Below are 26583 nucleotides of genomic sequence, written 5' to 3'. Positions count from 1 at the left end.
CTTACCAGAATTTTTTAGCGACTACACTTTTCATAGAGTGCACGGCAAGGGCAGTACACTAACCAGAATATAAAGAATTGCTACAGGCTATCAGAAGAGATGCAAGACAAAAACCAACTCCTACTTCCTTGAACTTATCTCCATGCCAATCCACTTCACTACTCCAACATGCGCAAGTACTCATGCTTTAGCTCATGCTTTTGCCTCCCAGTACTATGTTAAATCTGGTTATTCCATGAAAAGAAACTCCATTTGTACCATTCTGGAGAACAAGAACCCGTACGCTTCTTTTTGCCCCCTCAGTTACTGCTCCTTTCAGATAAAACAATAGACTCGTTTTCTAATTCGCAAGTGCGCTTCCCTGCGCTGCACATTAGCCCAACTAATGGTGGCACCTGTTGTGCTTCAAGTGAAGAGGAGGTCCTGGTTGCATGTGCTGGGGCTTGTCTATTATGCGCGTTTATATGAAGAGAGCTGCGTCTACACTTTCTGCTCCATAGCGCAAGCAAGCAGCACTTGAACAAGCTGTTTGTAGAAGTGACTAGCCAACATTAGTTGGGCTAACTGCATCGCAGGAAAGCTAGCTTTACAATTGCGAAAAGGGTTTACAATTGTGAAAACAATTTTGCCTCAAATTCTTTAGAAGGCTGTCAATTGAGAAATTATGGTATGAAGCCTCCATTTATCATGTACAAAACAAGTATCAAGTGCAATGTGGATTGCACACATGTAGGGTTCATGATGAAGTTCAAGCAGCGCTCACGAGTAGGACCAAGGGCAAGAAAAACAAACAAAAACAGGGGCTCGTCCTGGGTACTGCAAATGAGCGCTACACAAACTCCATCATGAACATGAATCAACTAGCTCGGCTTACCATCTTATCACATAGGAGGTGCACATTAGTAACAGGTGGTCATTATCAAGTGACTTAGCAAGCCATTGATGCATGCTACAGTCAGTCTCTCAATGGAGTGGACACAGCCTGCGTCATGATCATGCTGATAAAAGCAAAGCCCACCGAGCTCTCTTCTCTGCAGCCCAACTCTCAATCACAATGCATTTTGCTAGATCTTTTTGCATATATTTTTTACAGAAGCTGCCAAAGTAAACATTGCATGGATGCACTCAATGAACTTTACTACAGAAGAGCCAAATCAGAGATGATAAACAAGTGCATGGTAGGCATCAAATGAACCATAAACAAAATAAAATGGCCAGACACAATGTCATGGTAGCACTGATGCCTGAGTAGTGCACACTTCTTAGTTATTAATGCAAGGTGGTGCCACAATGCAGTGATGTTGTCAAGCTGCTTGCTTTTGAAAGCAGTTGTAGGTATGAACATAAACAAAAACATTCCATCTTGAAATTGTGAGCATGAATACACTGGCTGAACTGGAGGAATGCAGCATAGACAAAGTCCGAGATAACAAGCATAAAGAACATGGTAGGCATTCAGTGAACCACAGCTGGATGGTCAGAAACATCTTGATTTCACCGATGGCAAACTGATGTCCACTCCTTATTTATTGCTGACAACTAGGCAAAAACTTTTTTCCACTTGAAGATACAAGTGTCAGAAAAAAAACAAAACACCCTTAACTTCATCTCAACAAGCACTAAACCAGTAACGTATGCCATTTTTTACAGCATAAGCACACAACAGTGAGCGTTTTTTCTTGACCACAAGGGCAATTTTGTTGGTGCTACAGTGACAAAAACAAATATGCAGGCATTAACTGTAACAGAAAACATAGCTAACCTGTCAGTTTACCCGCTCTTGTGCTAAATTACACAACATAACCGAGTTGTTACATATAATATGCAACATACTGCGAGCATCATCAAATTTCAGCAAATTGAAGATCTTTAAGCTGAAAAAACTATTCACTAATTATTTTTCCTTTTTTTGTAGGCAATCACTACCTTTATGAAACTAAAATTTACGCACCTTGCAAGGTCATGACACACCCCGTGGCCACCGCGTACACGAGGAGACACATTCACTAACGGTTTTATGCCAAATATTCAGAAGACTAACAACTGTTGCTGTCTCTAACCTCACTAATACATGTTCTCCGTACTACAGTGCAAGCGCACAAGTGCAACATTTAAACCCCGCAAAACGCCTCGATTGAGCATTAGGACCGTTAGGCATTCTTCAGCTCCTACCGTTAGTATGAAACGCAACTACAGCATTAAATTTCTTGGCAAAAAATATACAAGAATGTACGATACGCAAGAAAATATTCGCGGCACAGCATAGACGCCGAATTGTCCAACCTTACCACAATGATAATTTAAATCATCAGCAGTTAGACTGCGCTTTGGGGGAGTTGGTTCCGCCGTTTTGTGATGCAAGTTTTTGCCCCTGGCCTTGGTGCGTTCCGCGAGCTTCTGCAAGAAGAAAAGAAAAACAAAAAACCCTGGGCACTAGTTTACACACGGCAAGGTAGATGTCTTGCGAACAACGCACTGTAGAATACCAGCGGGTGTGGTCAGAAAGAGTTGGTCACATACCCTGGCATATTCTTCAATATCATCCATTTCGACAACGCTCGCGCAAGACAGTTAAACTAGCACGCCTGCGAAGTCTGGTGAACCAATATCTACTGCAAGGAGCAATATTTTCTTAAATATATACGTATAACACTGGAACTATACTGGAACGGAGACAAAAGTTACAACACAGAAACAGACGTCCCAACCGCTACAACCGCTACAACCGCCGCCAAAGTTCAAATGAGAGCACTCCATTGTTGCTGCTGGCCCAGCAGTTTCTAACCGCATTTTGGTGGCATGCGGTGGTGTTAATATATGCCTCTAAAATTATCACTTATGAGAGCACTAAACTTATAACATTTAAGAGTTCGAAACGTGCCATTGTTTTTTAGGGAGCTGAAGAAACAGTGGAAGGAAGCCGCGGCCGGCCGCGGCTAGGGATTCTGGCTCATAAATCAAGTCTAAAAAAGATGCAGCCAAAGTCGGTGGCTTTTATTAATGGCGCTGGTCATGTGCGATTTTTCTAGCGGTTTCTCGTACAAAATGAGCGTTCATTTGCTTTCGCTCTTTTTAATTGTGGTCCAAAGTTATTAGTGTCGCGGAAGTACTCTTCTCTGTGAAATAAAGTCAGTAATCCTGCATCTGTTCGCAGGAATTGGTAATAAGCGATCACTATTTCGACTAAACAAGGCGATGATACTGAGGCCGATATTGTTGACCTGTTCATCGCGAGAACACGTTTTGATCAGATTGTGCAGCACGGCACTTCCAATGCGAGATGTCAAACCGAAATCTCGTCATGCACGAGTAAGTAAACGATGTGGTATACGCGGGACCGCCGCTTTGCGACGATTCTGGTTTAAATGTGCGCAAGCTGAGAACAAGCTCAAAGGGTGCTCTCAGCTCGTGCTGACGTTAAGTTACTACAGAACTAACGTGGCCAGTATAAAATTCTGGGTGCTTGGAGTCCAGCAGCTTAATATAAATTGGCTGCATATTTATTCTTTGATCAAAAAGTAAGGCAGGTCTTCTATCGAGTTGTTTTACGATTGATCATTGCTTGCCATAACCTAAAGCTACCATGCGACGAAAAGTAGGAAGAAGCCTTGACGGTAATGTTATTTTAATAGGTGAAAGCCGTTACTAGAGGTATTATGTAGGCATAACCTTGTTATCGAAGCCTACTAAATGTGGCCTGTTGTGTCACTAACTGATGTCATTGCCCTATGTTTTGCCAGCCATCGCACTTCGTAGACTGGAAACGAGTCAGAGTCATCGGAGGACCAGGTGGGGATGGTTGCATCTCATTTATGAAGCTCTTATGTAACCCAAATGCTGGCCCTGATGGAGGAGATGGTGGAAATGGTGGTCATGTCATTTTTGAAGGCAAGATGCATTTACTTTTTTGAGTGAGGAAGTACAGTTTTTCATCTAACATAATTTGTTTATGCTTGCGTGTGTGTGTGTCTGTGTGTGTGCGTGCGTTTTTTTTTTTTTAATCCCCTGCAGCAACTAGCAATGTCAAGTCCCTGGAGCATGTAGGCTCAACAATATTTGGCAATGCTGGCCTGCGAGGATTTGGCAAGGACATGCATGGGCGATCTGGGGAACACACCATTATTCCTGCAAGTATTCCTTCTTTTTTTTTTCTCTATGCACAAAATGGGAGATTTGGGCCCTGTCTGGTTTATTGTTTAATAGTCTGCTTTAGTGAGTTACACAAGTCATACATGTGTGGCCCGCTCCAATTTTATAAGCTTTCTTCACTAAACATTGCACCTCAACTCTAGAAAGTGGATAGCAGTGCTGCCTTCTAATATAAGCAGTGCTAAAAGTGGTCCAATTATGCCAAGAAAGAAATGTTGCTACATAATGTGCTGCTTTTTGTGTTCATTGTGCCAGGTCTGTGCCGTGGTTGATGTGAGGCGTAACCTCCATGTTTGGCAGCGACACCAAATCGCATGAGTTCACTTAATGGTCTGGGCTTCGGCCTACCTGGCTTTAAATCACAGTGGATCTTTCAAAGAATAAAGGGAAGTCCTTAATATGTGTCATCCTGTAATGGGCACTTATAGTTTCATTTACTTGGAATTGTATAAAATTTCTGGAAATTTAAACAAACAATGTGCGAACCATGGCGAGTATCTCACACTCTTTCTCTCTCTTTTGTCTAATGTTTGCCAATATTGTGCCGTTTACCTTTCATTTTTTTGCTTTGATGAAACTTTGTGATGTATGTCATATACTGATGCACCTTAGTGAGTGCACAATTGCACGCCATGCTGTTTTTACCATTGACAGCAATAATTTTGAATGTCACTTCACATAAGATCAGTAGCTCTTAAAAGCATGTACTTTGTGTGATGACAAATTCTTTAAACATGATTATGGGTTACATGCAATGGGTTACCACTCCGAACCATGCTCCAGGAGCATAAATTTCTGCACCAAAGTGTTATTCCTCCTGTTCTAAGAGTTGTTCCAAGAGATGTTCCAAGAGCTGTTCCCAAGTGCCAAAAACTACTTCCTTTACTGTTTAGTGGTCACAGTGTTTCAATGACGACCCACAGTGGTGTAAGGGAATTCTTGTAATCAGGTTCTCCCTGTAATTCCTCGCATTCACTGCAGTAAAGGTGTTTTTTTTGTGCAGCTCCTCATTGTACAAATGACCACAAAGCATGAGACGCAAAGGTCAGGAGTCAAAAGCAGGCTTTGAGTTGAGTCAAGGCCTGCTTGAGGATAAGGGGGTGATGCGCTGTAGTGTGCCTGCTGTGATTTTCTTCATAAAGCTTTAACTGTTTCTCGTCGTTTTGATAGAGCCAGGATGTCATTTCAACATTTAAAGATAGTGCATATCTAATGTTCTCAATGTTGTGAGCCTTGTATGCTTTATCATGGTAGGCATCTGGAGCCGTATGAAGTCATTTGAATTGCACTTCTCAAGCTACTATTATCAGCCTGACTGTGCCCACTCCTGTGCCCACTCTTGTGCCCACTCCTGTGTGGTCCTGTGCTTTCTGCTGCCACGTTATACCCACAAACCTCTTAATCTCATCTGCCCACCTAACTTTCTGTCTCGCCCTCACGCATTTGCCTTCCCTTGGAATCCAGTCAGTTACTCTTAATGACCAGCGGTTATCTCTCAAGCTACATATCCCAACAACAGAGAAGTTTAAAGGGTTATGGAGGATGATGAAGTGATGAGAAGTCATCAATCAAGGGATTTTGCTGGAGCCAATGTTTTGAAAGGGTCTTGTTTTTGTCAGGATTTCTCAGGCAAGCGCTGCCACTCGTAAAGCACGTAGGGCAGCATAAGTAGTCACACCTAATCATAACAGGGCGTACAAGTGTTTTCCTCATTCTTTTTAATTTTTGCACTGCTAATGACATGTACACGTTGCAATTGAAAATATCTGCCTCAAGGCGAGGTATGCATGAATGCATGCCGCACCAGGAAGACAAAAAAAAACTTATAGAGGCAGAAATAATCTGAAATTATTTTTCATCCAAGTATGTAAATAGCTTAAATATGTCATGTATTAGGCAAGGACAGTGGCCAGGCTCCTCATTGTGTTTTTTGTGACACAGTTTGTACACGGTATCACATACCCAATCACCCAAATTGGCATTAAACAGGTTCATTCAGGAGCGCCACATGCCCAGTGGCACGTGCCCAAGTTGACATCGAACAAGTTCATTGAAGAGTGGCATGTGCCCATGTTCCAGCCCATATTTTTGGTTAGATGCAAGAAAACTGGTCTGACAATGCCAAGAATGCTATTTGCATTGAAAAAGTAACAGATCAGTAGCATATCAGTAGGGCTGAAAGCTAACTGGTGATGTAGTTGATGTATAGGTGAAAGCTAGTTGGCATATAGGTGAAGTAGCACACTTTGACTAGGACAAAGTGCAGTGGAAGAGTGACAAGGAGATGTGTCGTGTCTTTCTTGACCCGTTTTTCCTCCTCAAAGTGTACTACTTCACCTACACGGTAAGATGATAAGTAGCATGAAGTACCATCTAAGAGCAGCTTTCCACCTGTCAAGTACTCTGGGGTGGGAATTCGCATTCATTCCTTGATATGGGTAAAATGGAAATGCTTACGTAGCTCGCTTTGTAAGCATTTTGTTCCTTTTCCCTTTTACATTTGTACATTTTCTGTGCTCAAGTGGGTGGTACCAACAATTGTAATGGTGCATGCCAAGATCCACACTGATAACCCCTTTGACCTTGCATTTTTTGGCAGCATATATTTTTATTATTAGTGGAGCAAAGTGTCCCTTTTCAGATATTGCGCCTGAGCTTTAGCTTAATATCAAAGATCCTAATGTGGTCATCACATGGCATGTCCATGCTTGCAAGAAGCAGATGCAGGCATTTAGTGAAATGTGATGCCACTTGTGTGTTTTTTAAAATGTATTTGTAACAGTTGCACCAAATCATCATTAATGTACTTGCATATTTTTGAAATGGTTCATCACACTGTGCGTCATAAAAAGAGCTCAGTATTGGCATGATACCATGACTGAATGCACACACCACCATGTTAAAGAGACCCTAAAGAGAAAAATGATTTCACCGGTAATAGTAAGTTACCCTTCCACAATGTCAAAAATGCTGCTCCATCCCTGAAATAATGCTTTCCAAGGCAGAAAAGGCACAAAAAGGAAACACGTGTGGTGACACCAATTTGAAGTTCTTGCACCAGCTTGCCATGACATGATAGATTATGAGGACATAGTTCTTTATCTGTAGAAATGAATTATATTGTACTTTGAGGGAACCAAGGACTTCACATGTCAATTTTTGGGAAGTTTAACTGAGCCATTGTGTCCAAAATGCAGAAAAATACTTTGAAGACCATGATGTCGCTCTGATGTACCAGCGTTCAGGTTTTGGCGTAAAATTAAAAAAAAATTAACTTTGACTTTAATTTTCTCTTGCAATAATTAACTTACGATTGCAAAATTAACAATAGAGTTCATAAAGAATGATTTATCAGTCTGACATAATTTAGTGTTTCACTTTAGCCCTTTGAGACACTTTGTACACAATTGTGTACACCACTTGTTCTGGCCTGTTGTGTCGACTAGTGGCTAAGAAAGCACAAGATACATTGATCTTTTGATGAATTGAACCTGCTGTATAATAAATGTGTCTGCATTTAACTTCATTTTGCGTTCTACTGTTGAATGTAGTCACATTGCTGAAGGAACTACCATTTTCAACGAGTAGTTTGACGTGCTGCTTACCGCAAGCCACGACAAAAGTATCGTTTTTCTTTGCTCAAAATGAACATAACCAAAAACGAACTTGCTCGGTATTTCTAGCCTGAGATTTTATTTATTTATGCAAAAACAGAGCATGAATGACATCAGGATAAATAGATATTTAATTACAATTTAATTCGGATTAATTGTTATAACCCACATAAATCAACATATTATGGCATTGTTTTTGTTAAAATAGAATATCGAGTGCCTTGAAATAATGTTGTGTCAATTTGACGCATTTACAGACAGTTCATCATAGATGGAATCTGAAAGGGCTAGTATCCCTTCAATGCAAGAGGCATGATGGAAAGTTGACCTGAGACAGATGTGTATATGTTTTCTGAGGATTCACCTGCTGTTGGGGCAGGTTGATGTTAAAAGCAATGAAATTGTCTTTGCTTATACATTTTTCCATGCAAACAAGCAAATTGGCCCAGATAAGTAATACCATGTCTTTAACTTCGATCTACCAAACAGGGTAACATTTTTAGGGGCGAAGCTCCTAAAGCTGTGGGTCTGTACATGCATGTCTTTCGTGGTACGTGACCGCCTAGTTCTATGAAGTGCACTTGCTAGGAACCCACTACGCTATAAATCATCATAATTTTAAGTGCACTTGCGAGGAACCCACTACGCTCTACTTCCTAAAGCCGTGGGTCTGTACATGCATGTCTTTCGTGGTACGTGACCGCCTAGTTCTATGAAGTGCACTTGCGAGTCTTATGAGTTGCGAGTTCTATGAAGTGAACTTGCGAGTCTTACGTCTTTCTTAATGATGTAATGGGCGAACTTACACGGGAGAGTTACGGTTTTACCGATGATCTCCCCTCTCGAGCTTCGCCCCACTCATCATCATTCATTCCGTGAATATGGCGTGATTTTTTCTCTTGTGTACTCATGCAGGTGCCATTAGGTACTGTGGTGTGTAATGAGGAAGAGAGCCCTATAGCTGATCTGAGCACAGAAGGAAGCCGGTTCCTAGCAGCTCGTGGTGGTGCAGGTGGCCGAGGAAACCATCATTTTTTGACAAATGCAAATCGTCACCCACGTGTCTGTCAGCTAGGCGCCCAGGGAGAGGCGCTTGTCTATCATCTTGAAATGAAGGCCATGGCTCAGGCTGGCCTGGTGAGTAGTGAGCAGTGTTCTGAAGCATGAAACACCTTTTTAAAACAAAATAATAGCTCTATAACAACATCCCGTGTAAATTCCTGTGATCACAGCAGTGAAATGTGCTGTAATCAGTCATCTAGAGTTTATGCTAGTGAATGGAAAAAGAAAGAAACATGGGTGAAACGATGGTAATGGACAAAAGGATGCTCATTTGAAATGATAGTTTAATGAAGCAATAATACCTTTTTAAGAAGGAGTGGTCACATGATGCTCGAGCATGTAAACAGGCAACCTAACAACATAACACTGCCAACAGAAGAAAGCATTGGTTGTTGCAGAGCAAACTAATCTAAAGGTTTCAATAGAAAATGAAATTCACTTGTGTAAAGTGTATTGGGTGCACAAGATGTTTGAAAATGCAGCTTCAAATTTCAGCAGAAGTTAACATTTCTGATGAATACGGTTAGTCTAGGCACTTAACTTCATCTTCAACAACTCTGTCACCTATCTAGCAGCGATTTTTTTTTCCTTTCAAGGTAGGAGCTTTGATTCCGGACATGGTATATGGAAACATATGTAGTACCACACAGAGGCGTAGCCAAGGGGGGGGTTGGGGGGGTTCAAACCCCCCCTGAAATTTTTCAATTTTGCTTGCGTATATAGGCGCGCACACATACAAACGCACAAACATACATAAAGTATGGTTGAGCCCCCCCCCCCCCCCCCCCCCCCCCCCCCGAAAAAAATTTCTGGCTACGCCCCTGGTTCCACATGCCATAGCTACCAGTCACATAGACTTGAGAGATTGGCACATTGGTGAATGTGACAGGATCCTTCATTTGCAAGTTCAGAAAAGAACCCATGGCTTTTTAAAGTGGTGAGCCACCTGTGACAAAGGGAAAGAAAGCACTGCTGGCAGGTGGTTGACCTTTTCCAGCAGATGCAGGGTCATCATTAGGTATAGCCCTGAAAGGTCAATGAAGGTCATTGCCAAGCAGCTATGGGTGGAATAGTCACCACCACTAATCAAATATCTTGTGCACAAGGATATTAAATACTAAACTTGTGTGACAGCTTTGTATCATTCCATAAGGCCTGCCAGGAAGCTTAGTATCTTCCCACAAGGCCTGTCAGGGCCATAGCGACGATTTTATTTTGGAGGGGAAGGTTTGTGAGTGGGTTTTATGTGTAATATGGACATACAAACTAAAAATTTCAGGGGGAGGATTGAACTCTCCCCCTTCTCCCCTTTTTTTTCTCTGGCTGCACCTATAGCGTGCATGACCCAAGAATGGCTATATGCATAACCTTAATGACCATGTCATGCACTTATCATAGCCTCCTAGTTCAGAATATACCTAAATTCCCTGCACTACTTTTACTGGGGTACCACTGAAAGGGACACTAACAACAGGTGCACATTACCAGAAACTCTCCCAGGCTGCTGTTCTGAAAGAAATTGTCCACATCCACAAGCACACCTGATAACAGCATGCATCCATTTTCAGATCTGCATTGAGTCAGTTATTGAAAATGAAGGTGGTTTCACTGAATAGCTTTTAATACCTAAGTGAAGACTCATTATGAACAAAAAGTGTGTGCAAGTTGTCTGGAGCTGTCCATCCTTGTTAGTAAAGTATAAGGTATAAGACGTGCAGTAGCAGTTTAATGTATATTATTATTACACGATAATAGATAATACGTAGTAGCATATAAGTACTAATTAGTAGCAGTGATAGGTTAATTAATGAAGGCAGGTCATTTTACCGAAAATGTGTAAAATGAAAAGTATATTGCAATTATAGTTAGTAAATAATAGTAGCAATAGTCATAATTATTAAGTGGAGTAATTAATCAAGAAAAAAATGGAGGATAAGGTATTCTGGAATGTATTAAATAAAAGCATAGAGGGGAGGGGGGGAAGATTGAATGCAGTGAGAGTCTTAAATTGCTAATACAAAACCGTTACCCCTTGATGTAAAATGTAAAGCATAGTAAACAAACAAATTTAAGAAGTAAGGAAGTACACAGATGGAAAATAACATTAACAAATAATTTTTTTTTTAATTTCCGCAGGTTTCAAACACTGAGCCTCTAGCACAAAATTCCAATGCTGTAACCATTACACTATGAGAGCATGCACCTACAGGGTGAATAGAACACCATTAAGAATTTCCCACATGCAAGCTAGTGCATTGAGACATTTCACGCATTTTTGTTTAGCCATGGACAACAGGGCTTCAGCCACTGCAACACTGCATCTACGTCTTATGATGCAACTATTCACGCAATGCTTCACTGGTAGATGATAGGCTGTAAAGATTCAGCATTATGCTTATGCACAAGTTACTTCACGAATGCAGAACTCCTAAATTTTTATATGGCCATGAAACAGACACTAAAAAATTTTGTGCAGATATATATAATTTTTTTAGAAAATCCTTGCTTTTCCTGAAGTTATCATTGCATTCTTTAATACTTTGCACACCCTGTATATATTATTCTGTGGTCCATATTGCTGTGCAGAATGCAATTTGATTTTTTATTGAAACCTTTTGGATAGGTTATCCATATTTGATGCATATGTGTGGATGCAAAAAGGTGAATTATCTTGGAAGGAAAACCGAAATAAGGGCATTGTATTTTCCTGCTTTATCTTTGTTTTTTATGAGATAAAATGTAGGCACAATGGGTATGTTTGTTTGGGATCCTGTTATTCTTGCGGTCTGATAATATGGTTGGACATGTCAGGTTCAGGGAACTTGGAAAAATTATCTAAACAAGGTTCAGGTAACTGGCTTAAACTGTACATCCAAGTTGGTCATTATTTAACATATCACTGATATTTTAAACATTATTTCCTTGAATGTTGAAGGTTTTCACGGTATTGAAGGTAGGCAGAAGTGATTAGTAAAGCCTGTGCTGTGAATTGTGGTGTTTTTTGCCTGCAGGAGACCAATCTTTTTTCTTTCTCTGACATACTTTCTTTTCAAGAAAGGCTTAATCTTGATTGGTATTTTTATCTCTCAATGACTCATTTTACTGGAGTAGGGATTACTATTTTATTTAATCGGGCCATCTTTAGTGACTGCCATGTCTTTTACAAGCGTGTTGGATTTTTTTTTTTAAACAGGAAATTGGGACTTTCAATGGCTCTTCTCAGAGTGAAAGCATCAACTGTATCACTCTTTTGCTAAATATTGTTCAAGCTTCTGTGTAGCTGTTTTGCATTATTTCCTTCAGGTCGGCTTTCCCAATGTGGGTAAATCTACTTTGCTGTGTGCCATTACAAGAGCCCGGCCTAAAGTGGCTGCCTACCCTTTTACAACACTGAGGCCACATGTGGGTGTTGTGACCTATGACGATTACCTACAGTTGGCTGGTAAGTCTAGTTGCTGCTGGTATGCATACTTTCTCAGCGTTGTGACATGGTATGATCAAATTAGAACATTTTGTACTGACAGCAACACTAAATATTGTGGGCTCTCTTGCTCATGGAACAACGGAGACAGTACACACTGCAGTGCAAACAAACAAATGTGCATTTATTTGCACCTTTTACACGAAAAGCCTGCCCGCCAGCTGAATCATATAAATCATAACATGCTAATATATTCACATAGTGAGCCCACTAGCCGAATTATACAAAAACACAATGCCAATATAACACACACAATGCAACATGAATGCGGCGCCTCACCACGGGAGGGAGTTTGTGGGAATGATCTGCGGAATTGCCCCATGAACCCCTCATCATATGTGACTCTTTGGAACTAACTCCAAGGGCCAAAAGAGAGAGCGCCGCTCCTCATGACCCCACATATACTCGCCGCCAGGTGGCACCACCATGGGAACAGAGAAAAACCAACAACACAAAGAATAAAAACTTACACCTGCTTCAAATAAACATATAGTTCAGGGAAAAAAATATTAGAGGGTTGGAGAACAAACATGCATTTAAAATTATAGTTTGCATACGTGCAGCTTTGCAGCATACTATTGCTAAGTAAATTTTTTTTTACGTTCAGCAAATTACGCTGATCGATCGATGCTACTTACTTGCCATGTCTCTTTCTTTATCGTACAATCTCATCACCACCCTCTATTTATGAGCGCTAAAGGAACAGCTCCAACTTTCTCAGAGGAAGCTTTTTAACGACTTTCGGCAAATGAATTTTGTAAAATCTACGGGTCGCGCCAGGGTTGAGCGAGAAAACAGACATCTTGCAAAGGTATTTTTAAATTTTCGCAGAACAATTATTTTCACTGTAAATGTAGTGTGCGAGAAAGCGTTGCCGATAATGTCACGCCGCTTTTTTTTTTTTTTTTTTTTTTTTTGTCTAACTTAGGCATCAGTATCAAGCCTTAGCTCCATCTAAAAGAGTTCGAACGGCAAATATACGTGAAAGTGTTTAATAGTGGTCGATTTACCTCACAAAGTCTCCTGTCGTGGCAATCGAAATTCTTTCTCTCGATAAAATGGAACCATATCGCTCGCCGTTTGAGGTTTTCCTTTCCACGAGGAACAAAAAAAAAAAAAGCTCGACACCCTTGGCAATGCTGTTCGAGCAGCCAACAGCGCAACAAGTTGGCATCTGGCTGCAGCCGATGGCATCTTGCAAACCATAAAAAGCTATAAGAAGCCCGCGCTCACGCAAAGCGTGCACGTGCGGCGGTGTTTCTACGCCCACTAATGGCGTCATTTTCCGGCGCCATGGGAGCAGGAGGCGGAGGGGTCATCGGGGATAACTGGTTACGTGTCGAGCCTGGTCCAATAGGGGAGCACAAAAGGGCGAAGAAGAGAGGAGAGACGTTGAGAGCGGGGAGGAAATTCTCCCTTTCCTTTTCGGACAATGGTTTGCGCTACCTTTGAAAAATACAGGGACCTTAAACAGAGCACCATCTCTCGTATGGTAGTGACTACACCAACATTAGTGTCCCGCAGTGAAGCCGGCCCACAGGACGCACGGGTGCCTTGTGGTGAAAACAACTTCTCAGGGTATGCAAGCATCCCCACAATATGCATTGGGAGTGTGACATATCACATGACCATTGAAATGACGTTGAAAGCACTGAAAAAGGAGTGATGTTGCACAATGCATGGTCCAGCTTGTGCAAGCCTTTAAATAGAACTTTTTTTTTGCACTGTGTCTGCTATGTTTATTTCATAGCCATAATCCGGAGGACACGGTCAGGCAGCGTGAGTTCGAATAAAAGTATGCAGTGCCTATTAGCATTGATAAATAACAATGCTATAATTAGCAGCAAATTTTGCAAGGTTACCTTGACAGAAATACAAGAAGGTGCACAGGCTACGTGAGCACAGACATTAAAGAATTGTTGCAGTGGCAAAGGATTGCTAACTTTTCAGCAAAGTTCTTTGAAAGGAATTTCGCTTGGCAATATAGTAATAACGTTCAAAATCCTTGTAATGAAATCCATGGTTATCGCTTATTTTTGGCATTATATTGCGTCTTTTGTGCCATCCTTACATAACAGTAATGATAGACTTGTGCAGTCAACTTCCATTACGTATTTCAACTCCGGGTATTTCAATTTTTCAATCCCAGCTGAAAGTTTCAGCCAGCAACCATGAACCAAAACTTTCTTTTTTTAATCTTGAAATTGTCCTTTGCTGTATAATTCATCTGAGTGATCAGCATGCATGTGGTTGGTACCACTGGTGACAGCAACAGCTGCAGCACTGAAGAAATGTATTTCGCGCTTAGGGCTCACTCCGACTCAGACTCACCAATATTTTCCTCAAAATGACTCACTCGGACTCACACTCACCAATGTTTTCCTCAACTGGACTCATTCGGATTCAAGCTCAACAATGTATTTCTCACCCGGACTCACTCAGACTCAGGCTCACGGTTCGATCTGAGTCTGAGTGAGTGAGTCTGAGTGATTCGACTCATGAGTGAGTTTGCTGACCTATGGTGCCCGGTGTTCTTTTTTGTTTTTTTTTTTTTTTTTGTTCGTTCCACATTACTAGTTGGTGCAGAAAGGGGCCACTTTGTTGCGCGCGTCTCAAGGGCAGTTTTCAAATTGAAAGAAAAGGTAGGAGCATTGCGTGATAGGAAACACGCCCAAGCTCCTCCGAGATCTACATACCACCAGCGCTAAATGGTAAACATAAATAGCTCACTGTTCTTTCGCCGGCGCGCACATGGTGTGTGGTTGAGTTGTCTAACGCAGCGTGCTGGGGAGCAAGGGGTTGCTGGTTTGATTCCCCGGTCAGGTACTTCAGAAATTTTTCTTCTGCTTTATTTTTCTTTGTGTCTTTTTTATAGATATACAAACATTACATATCCGGGACATGACGGCGACGGCAAAAATCCGCCGAGAGTGTCCATATAATTGCTATTGCAATAAAACTAAAATGGCATTAATATCGTCAGCAACAGCCGACTGCCAGAGCCAGTATCATTGCCATTGTCACATAAGATGGGGGCTCAACAAGCGTTTGCACATGATGGCTCCAATTACACTGTGCTTTCAGGTTTTAATAAATAAAAAAAACTTATTCAAAAGATATTATTTTAAATGCTAAACTTGTAGCAAGTAAGTTTCATCTTGTTTTCAACAGTTTGGAGATTTGGATCTTCCGCAAGATGAAGTAGCAAGTTGGTTAGTCTAGGTGTGGGTCACCACCCCATTTGCAGTTGTAGCTAATTGGTTAAAAAAATACAGAATATTGGGAAGGAAGGCAATGTGTTGTGGTCTATAAGCAGCAATAAAAAGCTATCTAGGAATCACACTGAACATGAGGTGTACATAAATTTCCTTTCTTTGAAGGTAGACTCTACAGGTTTTGCCTGATTCCGATTGCCAGACTCAGAGACATGCAACATCTGTGTGCGTGTGTGTACGTGCATGTACAGCCGCCCAAATCTTTAACTAGCGTGCGCGGCAGTGACTTCTGTTTCAGCGCCATAGGTTGGATCAAAGTTATAAAAAATTGTTTTGTGGGCATGTACTTTTTGGGCATGCACTTGCCCTCACCCTTTTTTCGAACTTAATTCAGTCATATGGCGAAAATACACAGAAAATATTGCTACTCGCGCATGCTAGTTAAAGATTTGGGCAACTGCACATGTGCGTGTTAGCTCTGAAGTGTGTATTGTTTTCTACTCTGAAACTGGTTGTACTGCAGTGAACTCGGTGCAGACTAGATGTGAGGGCTCGTCGGAATAAAGCAAATTGCCAAGTAAAGCAGTGGCTCGAGAGACAGTAGGTGATGTTAATGAGCAGAAAGGAGGAAAATCCAGCTGGAAGCACCTTAATGGAGCACAGAGGCTATGAGATACGCTATACTGGAGAAATTCCGACTAATTTTGATCACTTGGGTTCTTTAACATCTACCCAAAGTGTGGTACTTGAACATATTTACATTTCACTTCCATCAATGTGGCTGCTGCCCACTGTTGTGACTCAGTGGCTATGACGTTCTGTAAGTTCATTTCCCATAGATTTTAATGCCTAAGCATTAGAAGCCTCACTATGAGTGAAAAGTGCAAGAAAAGCTTGCGTGAGCTGTTGGCTTGTGATAGCAGGACTCGCTAACATAACAAAAAATCTAACAAAATAAAAATGTTAAGAAATTAATTAAATAAATTAAGAAAAAACTAATAAAATGTAGAAATAAAAAACTAAAATAAATTTAAAAAGTGAAGTTTCCACAGGATTCTCTAACACAGAGGTCCAATACTGCAACCACTACTCCATGAACGCATGTATCAGCATGGTGAATAGAACCCCCTGAAGAATTTCATGCGTGCCTGCTATTCAGACACCCAACACATTTTCATTTTGCCATAGACATGTGGGCCCCACCAGCTTATCACCACATCTCTGTCTTGTCGTGCCCCGACGATTTGCGCAACAATGCTTTTGCCAGGTGATAGAGTGACCGATATGGTGTACTGTCAGAATTCAGCATTATGCTTCGATATTACAAGTTACTTTGCCAATGAAGAACCCCTAATTTATTTATTTCCCCTTTTTCTTATGGATATAGCATAGAAGAAGAGACTTCTGTGCACCTCCTGTCATGTGAAAGGTACATGTTTGCATAAAAACAATTTTGATAAGCAAAATCAAGTTTAAAGCAGCCCATCATGGTGGCTTAGAAATACACTGCAAACAACCTACTGTGACCTCGCACACAAGCTCACGGGTTCAATTCCCTGCGGTGGCAGCCACAATTCACTGGGAACTAGTAAATGCAAAAATGTTCATTAATTATGTTTGGGTGCACATTCAAGAAACCCAGGTAGTCTAAATTAATCTGCAGTCCCCCACTACAGCGTGCTATATTGTGGTTTTGGCATGTAATTACCCCAGAATTTATTATTATTATTATTAACTTTTTTCATATTGTAAGTGGAACTGGATCAAGCTGCCAAAAAACGTGCTTCTCAGAAGTGCTTGTCCATGTCACTTCTTGTGTAAATCTCATTGGTGCTTTATTGCTTTCGTAACATGCACCAACTAGCAGCCCAGCAAAAAGTTCTGCTTCTCATAAAACCAGTAGTAATGTTATAGCATGCATGCACTGGGAAAAGATGCAGCTGTACTTATATCTTGATAAAATATCTTACATAAGCATGATCGCTTTATGAAGGTTTATGCTGCTGAAATCTTAATTGCAGCATTTAGGTTGGACAGTCACTGGTGAGGACTAGAGTTCTGCCAACTTGGCTTAATGGCAGCATTGCAAAATGCCACCACCAGCACTGCTGCTTCGTTGCAATATAACATTCTCATTGCAAAGTCAGCTAGCCAAATTCAGCCAACAGAAGTTTTTCACTGAATAGTAGGATCTGTAATGCATACGGCAATCTTTGTGATTATATTTTATGTTAGAACTATGCAATTTTAGTAAAATTTAGAGCTTCACAAATTTCTATGTTCACCCTTTAATAGTATTGTAACCTGGCATAATCTGTTGCTTTGCACGGCTACCTGTGTCCTTATTTTGGTTGTGTTAAATGAGTCAAATGACTGAAACAGGCAATGCTTAATCATTTTGTCTTGAGTTATATAAAATAATGATAAAATATTAGAAGGCCACATTATAAAACTGAAGGTAAAAAACTCATGTTTCTACTGTAATACAAGCAGTGAGACAAAGCATGCAGATGCATTTCTGGTAAATTGTATGTCCAGTTGCTGATCTTCCAGGCCTGGTGGAAGGTGCCCACAAAAACAGAGGCCTGGGCCATGCTTTCTTGCGGCACGCAGAGCGATGTGGCTGCCTTCTTTTTGTTGTAGACCTGCAGTGCCCTGACCCAGCAAGCCAGTACACTGTGCTGCTCTCCGAGCTGGAGCTCTACCGTCAGGCAAGGTTCTTTTGAGGCCTCTGGTTCACTCTAATCCATAGTGCATGTGTTGGGGAGCTAGCACATTCCAAGAGCACAGACAAACGTGATGGTAAATGGCAGAACAATGAGTTGTCACCGTTATTCACGTTGTTGTTTTAAGTTCTAGAAGCTTCTGCTGCGCACCATAGTGTGCAAGCTACAGAATAAAAGCCATTATGCAGTGTCAGCTGCATGATTTTTGTAATGCTTTGTCACGTTAAGAGATTTTCCAATAATAGAGTTACACTTTGCATTGTTAGGGATTCTTTTCTAAAAATGATCAGCAGATACATTCGGGTTGTAAAAAAAACAGCAGTAGCAGCAAGATTGTCGCTTGTAGTATGTGTATAGTTACTTGTTGCACGATGCTTTAAAAAAGGTTATTGTATTTCCAGAACATTCTTTTTATTTTTTGATGCCATTAATAAGAGAATGTACCTGGTTGTCTGTATCAATACATATCTATATCATCTATATATATTATCTATATTAATATTAATATTTGTCATGGCCTGTCGAATCACCTGGATTACTAAGAGATGGCGCTACTTGCAAGACGAGAGTAAGGCTAGCTACTAATTAACAAACTTTTATTAACAGCTTTGTAATCAATAACTGTCTCAGTTCTGGAATTGAAGTTGTTGGGTAACCAAGTTCAGGAGAATTTGAGTAAACAAAAATTGCAGTGATGCGATAGCTGTACCAATTGCGCCAAGACGTGAAACCTGCTACATCTCCGCTGTTCTGCGCCAAAACTGCACCAAACTATTAGCACAGTAGCGTAAAAACGTGCGCAGCGCGCCAGCAGCGACAAAACGCAACACTCCAAAGCTGCCGCGTGGCAAAGTTTTCGTGCCACGAGAGAAATGGGATCGTGCATCATTTTTCGCGACACGTCGCCCGGCGCTTTCTGGGGGACCTGACCGGACGCTGATTGATGGGAAGGCTCATTAAGAGCTGGATTGTCTTGCTCAGGCTTTTGGAGGCCGACATAATCCTCTTCAGACTGTTGTAAATTGGCATGACACCCCAAAAATGCACTTTGGAAGGAGCGGCTCGCTGCGAGCTGGTACGACCGCACCGCCTCAGCAACATAGAAGTAAAATTTCAGTTGTTAGTACAGCGGCGTCCTTGTCTGTCATCTTTTTACCCCTTTATTTAATACCCCTGTTACATGGCCACCACCGAACTCCGTTTATCTCCGCTCCGCATTGAACTCCTTAATGGAGCTTAAAGGGGCCCTCCAACACTATTCAACCCCCCATTTTTTACTTGCAGGTTGCGTAGACTGATGGCTGGGGATAATTTTAGCATAAGTCTAAGCACCGATATCAAATTATTTAGTATTTTAATCACGCGTTGAAGTCGCTACATCGCTGCTGACCGCATCAGCGCGTAGTGGCGCTTGCCAGAACTATTGCGGGCGGAAATGACGAAGATGAGCGCTGGCCTATGATTGGATAAATGTAACGTTAGAAGTAATAACGGCGTTGCATTAAAGTTGAGATTACTATTGTGTTTCGTTTTTCTTTTCTGTGCTTTTTCAATGAACTCCAAATAGCCGCCATCGCAACAAAAAAATATCACTACAACCACAAAGTACGACAGAGGCGCTGGTTGCCATTCCGCCTCTGGTTTTTCTTTTTTTTTGCCTGCGCCGGTCGGATGTCCATATGAAATGCTTGCCCCTCTTCCTTCTTTTTGCGTCTGTCATGGCGTCTGTACGTTTGCGAGCTGCCTCTTTCCGCATGTGCGGTAGGCTCATGATTGTTGTTGAAACGGTGTAAGAATCCTCTTCGTTGAATTGTTGTCGCTGCACACTTGTAATTCGTTGGGCTGCTCACCGAACAACCCGCGTAGGGGCGACCGTGTTTAACTGCCCATGGCCCATGCCGCTCCACAAACTCCCTTCTCGGAATAAGAGGAGGGAATGACAGGGAATTTCGTTGTAAGGGGTAAAAATCCAGCAAGGAACAGCAGACAAAGCCTCGCCAGTCTGCGTCTCCTCTGGACCCCAATAAAGTTTGCATCATCATCATCATCATCGCTTCGAAGCAGTACTTTAGTAGCGCCCGTTCAAGGTCTGACAAGTCAGGTTTCAGGAGCCACATTTGTTACTATGGCAACGACGTCAACAATACGTTGAAAACGAGAAGCAACAATGGTGTGTGAGCTTCCCCTACGTAAGAGCTTTCAGCCCATTTCATTGGAGCGCCATCCGACGTCACAGCAGAGAGTGAAATGTGGTCACGTGACCCCGCGAAAATCGAGTTGAGGGTAGGCATTTTTTTTCTTGTATTTTGAAATTTCTAAATTGAATAACTTCGTACTGCGTGCCGCCATCGCTGCCGTTCTTGCTGCACTAGTTCGTCCGTACTTCAGACTACGCAATCCACGAGTAAAACGTGGGGGGTTGAAGAGTGTTAGAGGGCCCCTTTAACCAGAATGAAGTTGTGGCCGTGCTACACGGCTCGGTGCAAGCTCTCAACGGTTGCCGCATGGGGCAGAAACAGCGCTGCTGCGCTCGTCGAAACGTCAAATTTTTTGCCTGTGTAGACACCTTTAAAGCAACAAAAACGTGTTTCTGTGTGTTGATGAAGTGCTCGGAATCACCATTGCTGTCACAGTACTTGTGCGTGCGCCTCACACGTGCAGAAACAAATATGGCGCGACGCTTCACAGCGGCGGCTTGGCGAGGCGTTGGTGTGGAGAGTACAAGCGCTGATGTCCGAAAAAATACAACTAAAACTTACACTATGGTGTGTGAAATGCTACGCAGAAAAGAGCATAGTTTTTAAAATTATAATTGAGCTCATTAAAAAGGCTTTTCTAGTGCGGTTTTCAGCGTAGCAGTAGCTGGCTGGGAACGAGAGTACTCCATCGAGCCGAAATGGTCATTACCGAACTCCCTCCACCAAAAGCTCCATTTAACTTCCTCAGCGAAATGGTGACCGTGTGACATGCACCCCATCTCCCTCGAGGAAAAGAAGAGGGAGTTAAACGGAGTTCACGGGTGCCCGTGTGACAGGGGTATAAGTTCCGCTGCTCAAACCAGTGTTATACCCCTGTCACATGGACAGCCTTAACCGTGGTCAAGTTGACTACGGTTGCGGCTAACCACGGTTAGGGGTAGCTACACGGCAGACATAACAGCAGTTAGTCTCCTAACCGCGGTTATCGCAAACCGAGAAGCTGGCAAGATGGCGGACAAGCTTTGCACCAGCTGTGAACTGGCGCGGTTAATTTGCAGTTCATGTTGTTTGAGGATTTTCACGGAACATGACTCTAGTCGGAGAGCAAAACTCGTGAAAAACTAGGTTCACCGTGGAATGGCTAGAACAAAGACTATTCCGTCCTCGGCGGGATTAGCAAAAAGCGTATCGCTACACGTTTCTTGAGGGGAATTCACATTGTTCGTGTCTCGCCATCTCAGAGCCTCAGGTCATTCCACCAAGTTCAATGTCGACATCCTGAACAATGTATGAAAATGGTGACACTATATCATCTTGGCATCGCTAAGGCAGCGGTGGCAGTAGATTTTGCATTGTCTGCAGTCAGACCATTAACTGCGAACAGCATGGTTTTGCAGCGATAAAGCGACATGCTACAAGCAAAAAAAAAAAAAAAACAGCAGGAAGTGGAAGATGAAGCTTGTGATGAAAAAATCCGTAAACAGGAGGTGGGTGCTCAAGCCGGCGTTTTGACAAGTGGACTTGTCTTCTTCAAGGCTGGAACTGTTCCAGTTCCAGCCTTGAAGAAGACAAGTCCACTTGTCAAAACGCCGGTTCGAGCACCCACCTCCTGTTTACGGATTTTTTCATGCTACAAGCAAGAGGCACATTGAGGCCACGAAGCAGCACCGGGATTAACAGGTGTGCTGAAAACTCCAAAGACCTGCATGTCAGACGTATTTGGACTTCTTGCAGTGTTCAGCTATGCCCTCAGGCGACCGCGTGGTTCATGCAGAGACTCTCTTCGTTCTGGGAATTACTCTCAAAGAAATTCCTTTCTCTTGGGCAGATACTGCCGCATCTCTTTCCGAGAATGTTCACGGACTCCGAAATCGCTAAACAGTTTTCCTGCAAACGAACGAAAGCCTCCTACATGCATACCTGCCAAGTCTCCCGGATTTCGACCATTTCTTACATTTGTGCAGTTGGCAGGAAAATCTCCCGGAAATCGAAATTTCTGTGCGTAATCTAGCCACATTGGAAAAACCCAACCCAATCCAATCCAGGCTTTTTGCGAACTGATAGTAAACCAATTTAGGAGGCGTTGATGTAAACTATAGTGAACTAGAATTACTATAATGTAAACGTAACCGGCTGATACGAATTTGGGAAATTCCCCAGCCGAATTGGCCGAAATTCGGATATTCCGAACACTTTTCTGCGTCGCGGCGGTTGATATGAACTTTGGTACCGAATACTTCGAGCGATGGCCGAGAGCAGAATGCTGGAAGCTTCGGAAGTATGTGCACGGCCAGCGCGCACACTGTCAGAACGGTGGTTATTGTTTGCCACAAACGCCGTGGATGAAACCGCGGTCGCTCTTGCCACGATCATGTATGGCGACGACGAAACTAACGGAACACCGAAAGTGCACGCGCGTTCAACGCTCACCCAGTCAAAGCGACGCTGCTTTCCGCAAATGCTGCGGACAAAATCGCGGCAGATGCGATCGTAGATAGCAACAAACGACGTAGTTTTGAAGGCACATGCGTGGCCAGCGCACGCGGATTGAAAACAGAACTACCATTTGCCACAACCGCCGCGCTCGATAGCAACTACGAGCTCCAAAAGTACGCGGATAACGCAGCGGTAGATTAAAGGCAATATAGTCGTAAAAAAAGGCACGAATCCTTTCGGCATTCGTGTCAGTCTTCGCTTGTCACTATGGTGGAGTGGACTTTGGCACTTAGTTTTCAGTTGGCCTCAAGCGAAGCTATGACGCGCGCTTTCGAGGCAGCCAGCCGCGCCGTCCCTTACTGGTCCGTTCACATGTGTCCCAGAAAGGCATGTGCAAGTTCTTTTGACAGAAATGAATGTTTTGTGTGTATATCATGGTTTGAAAACAGATTTTGCTAGTTTTTTGATGGTACGAAATTTCGGGCGATACAAATATCACCGAGATTCTACTGTAGTTGGGAAACCCTACTTGCATTGTTTGTTTGGCCACTCTAAGCCATTATAAGACCGCAATGCCAATAGTTAGGCTTACGGGGCTGTTCAGTGATCCAGTGGTGTTATGCAAACACCCATTATTGGACAGAACTTTTCATTTCAAAAGAGTTCCTCCGTATTTGACTGTTTTGCTTCACACGGTCCATTTTTCCACTTGGCAGAGAGCTTTTAGCTGCTCCAAAAGCCATTTTCCCTGCTCCAAAACACGTTTTTGGCTGCTCCAAAAGCCCTTTTTCCTGCTCCAAAACGCACTTTTTGCTGCTCCAAAAACCTGCTCCAAAACAGCTTTTCAGTCAGTCACATCACTGAAATTGCTTAAACTGAATTGCCCCTTGAACGGTGGTACATGGATTCGGCACTGCTACATGATGCAGTATGGTGGGAATTTATTGAAGAAACGTTAAATAATTCATTAGTAGCCATTAAGAATGTTATCTCACAGTTATAGGTCTTATAGAGACATTCCTGACACAATATATAATTCTTGCAGGCATGGCCAGAAGTGCCTGCATCATGCAAGGGCAGAGTGATGTCCTGCTTCTCGTGAGCATACTAATGAGTTTATCACTGACCATAACAAAATTTATGACTAAATGAATCAATATTAATTTTTTAGTTCATGAAAATTCATCTGCTGTAGTGTGATGAATGTTTTAGTTCCATAACAGCTTTGCATGTGCAGTTTCTGTACTGCTTCAGCACCAAGCCAGTAACTGAATGTTCCACTGGACTGAAGCACCACTTGCTAACATGAGAGCTATACACTGCAAGTTTAAAATTTTATACAGCACAATGTTTCTTTGTGGTGGTGGTCCAAAATTTTTTTACCAGGTCTGCTCAGGAATTATGGTCATACAATGAGAGTTGTAAAGCGCCGTCCAGGAAGTGTTTCTGTTATAGGAAGAATTTTACAGCAAAGCTGTTAAGGGGAACTCCACAACAGATTTTGTGTGGTAGTTGTAAAAACCAGTCATGGCATAATTGGTATCAAATCTTGGCAAGAGAACAGCTAGCAGTGCAAGCTGCATTGGAGTCCCAAATTTGCTTTGAAATTGCTATACCTCATTTGAATAGATAACTTTGAGCAATTACCTTAGCCGGTGATCAGTAATTTAGTCTTGTGTCCATTTCACTAGCTTCGCATCCAAGGTACCTTCACTGAGGAGTTGCCCATTGGCAAACATTTGCGAGTATCTCATCTGGGCATTTGGCTAAGGCCAATCTTAGCGTGTTCATGTACATTCATGCCATGCTGTACGATTTCTTTTTTGTAAAGTAATAACTAAAGAAAAAATTCAAGTCCCTGTACCAACTTTGCATTGTGTAAGGTACATGAATAGAATCGGATTATAGCAAAGGAACTGTACTGGATATTGTGAAGCATTTGCAATGTCTTGGGCAGATTTCAGACAGTGGCAAAACAGACTCGGACTTTCAAAAGATGCGAGGATTCTATTATACAGTTTTTGCTTGCCCGATGCAGGACCAAATAAATGTTGTGAGGCGATGGTCTGAAAAAGTAAGCAACAATACCTGTAGCAGATAATTACATGTGGTGTTCTATGGTGTAAGGGCGATTTTTGAAGCAGATGCTTTTCCCCATTGCCTGAATCAGTATCGTCAACATTCTTCCCACATGTTTTGTATCAGAACCAAGGGCCTGCATGACATAAAGAGCCACGCCTTCTTTTTCCTTTTACCCTTTTCTTGCTGAATGACACATTTCTTATCATGTTTGAGCTGCTGCTTGCTATTTGGGCACTACAGGTCAGATTTGTTACGTTATTGGCAAGAGCATTTCCTGGCAGTCAGGACATCTTCACTGCTTGCTGTCTCTAGCACTTTTCTTAATTTTTATTACATACAGCTATCTGATCACCAGTACTGGGAGTGTATATATACTAACTTACTGGATTAAACATTCGACATGAAATACTGGCCTGATGAATGTACGAAGTTGTTCAGTTTTCCCCTTTATGTGTAATGTGATAAAATCTGAGAAATCGCTGTGTTTTCAGAATCTTCATGAATCTGCGCAAGCAGTTGCTCAAGTGAAAGATGTTCCTAATATGTTTCAGGGTTTTACTGATGGTGCCCATGCTGTGATTGCCAACAAGATTGACCTGCCTGGTGCACTTGACCGCCTAGAAATCCTGCGAGAAGAAATTGGTGGACGTTATCCCCTGTTTCCAGTGTCTGCAAAATATGGCACGAACCTTTTAGATGTTTTGAAGTACATCAGGAGTGCATACGATGCTTCCACACAACAAAAGCCTTAACCATTTGTACATTACAGTGATAAACTATCTTTATATGATTATTTTGTTGATGTTGCCTCTACTGTGCCACAGTGTCATTTTGCAACACTTGTGGTGTTGAGTGAACTGTGTGCATGTTAATTCGGCGAGTTTACAACTTTTAAATGCTTTCTCAAAATGTTGAACAACTGTGTGCTGTTGTCTATATACTTCTGAAAAACTTACTGCTGAAAAATAGGGCTGTCATGCCTCAGAAGCTGACAAAAGAAAAAACTGCCATCCACCCAATTCTAGCATGATGCTACCAAAGAAACCAATAGGTCATTTCTGGGGAAGAAAACTGCAGTTAAAGTATTTGCAGTGGCCTGGGAGTTGCACCATTACACCACAGTTTTTTTTTTCTTCACAGCATTGGCTGACCAATACTAGCTAGGACATGAGGCCAAATTAATTTTGTATTAATCAAAAACAATCTGTATAACAGTAGACTGCATTAGCAGCCAGTATATAGCCCTTGCCAAAATAAAAGATGTCACGTCACAGCATACAGCAAAAAAAATGGACTGATGGGTCGTTCGTACAGCACAGCATGGTATGAGCAATTAGTATGGCGTAGTATGGTGAAAGGAACAGTCAAAGTCTCTTTGTTGAGGTATCGGTTAAGGTAAAGGCCTCCGCTTTAAGATATATATTTTTCTTTAACCCGAGCCTGCTATCCTGAGTAATCATTTCAGAGTGGCTGGTGGCAGAGTTTAGGGTCATGTTTCGTGCAGCTTATGTACCTGCTCTGCACAACTGCAGTTGCCTGCTGTACCACTGTCCATATGCCATTGTACAGATACAACTTGGGTCTGATGGAAGGCACTCTAAGCTCTTTGTAGGTACACTA

The 26583-nt window shown here is 42.1% G+C and overlaps 2 protein-coding genes across 2 annotated transcripts in view; one reads left to right on the top strand and one right to left on the bottom strand.

Annotated features, from left to right (window-relative positions):
- Positions 1–2723, bottom strand: part of LOC119404624 (anillin) — a 56000-nt gene extending 53277 nt beyond the window's left edge. Inside the window, exons 1-2 of the mRNA XM_049418469.1 lie at positions 2521–2723; positions 2289–2397 (exon numbers count right to left, since the gene is read on the bottom strand). Of these exons, the coding sequence (XP_049274426.1) occupies positions 2289–2397; positions 2521–2547 (136 nt within the window). The 5' untranslated portion in view covers positions 2548–2723. The remainder of the gene's footprint in view (positions 1–2288; positions 2398–2520) is intronic.
- A 263-nt stretch (positions 2724–2986) lies between these two features.
- Positions 2987–25754, top strand: LOC119404643 (mitochondrial ribosome-associated GTPase 2). Its single transcript, XM_037671223.2, has 7 exons — positions 2987–3309; positions 3741–3888; positions 4012–4127; positions 8679–8900; positions 12129–12267; positions 18060–18232; positions 25515–25754. Exons 1-7 carry the CDS (start codon positions 3196–3198, stop codon positions 25713–25715), a joined length of 1113 nt encoding a protein of 370 aa, XP_037527151.1. The 5' UTR covers positions 2987–3195; the 3' UTR covers positions 25716–25754.
- Positions 25755–26583: the final 829 nt, after the last annotated feature.

The sequence above is a fragment of the Rhipicephalus sanguineus genome, chromosome 1 (genome assembly GCF_013339695.2).
Source record: "Rhipicephalus sanguineus isolate Rsan-2018 chromosome 1, BIME_Rsan_1.4, whole genome shotgun sequence".
In the NCBI taxonomy this organism is placed as follows: Eukaryota; Metazoa; Arthropoda; class Arachnida; order Ixodida; family Ixodidae; genus Rhipicephalus; species Rhipicephalus sanguineus.
Note: the sequence above shows the minus strand (reverse complement) of the source record. Positions and strands in the feature narration are given on the sequence as shown.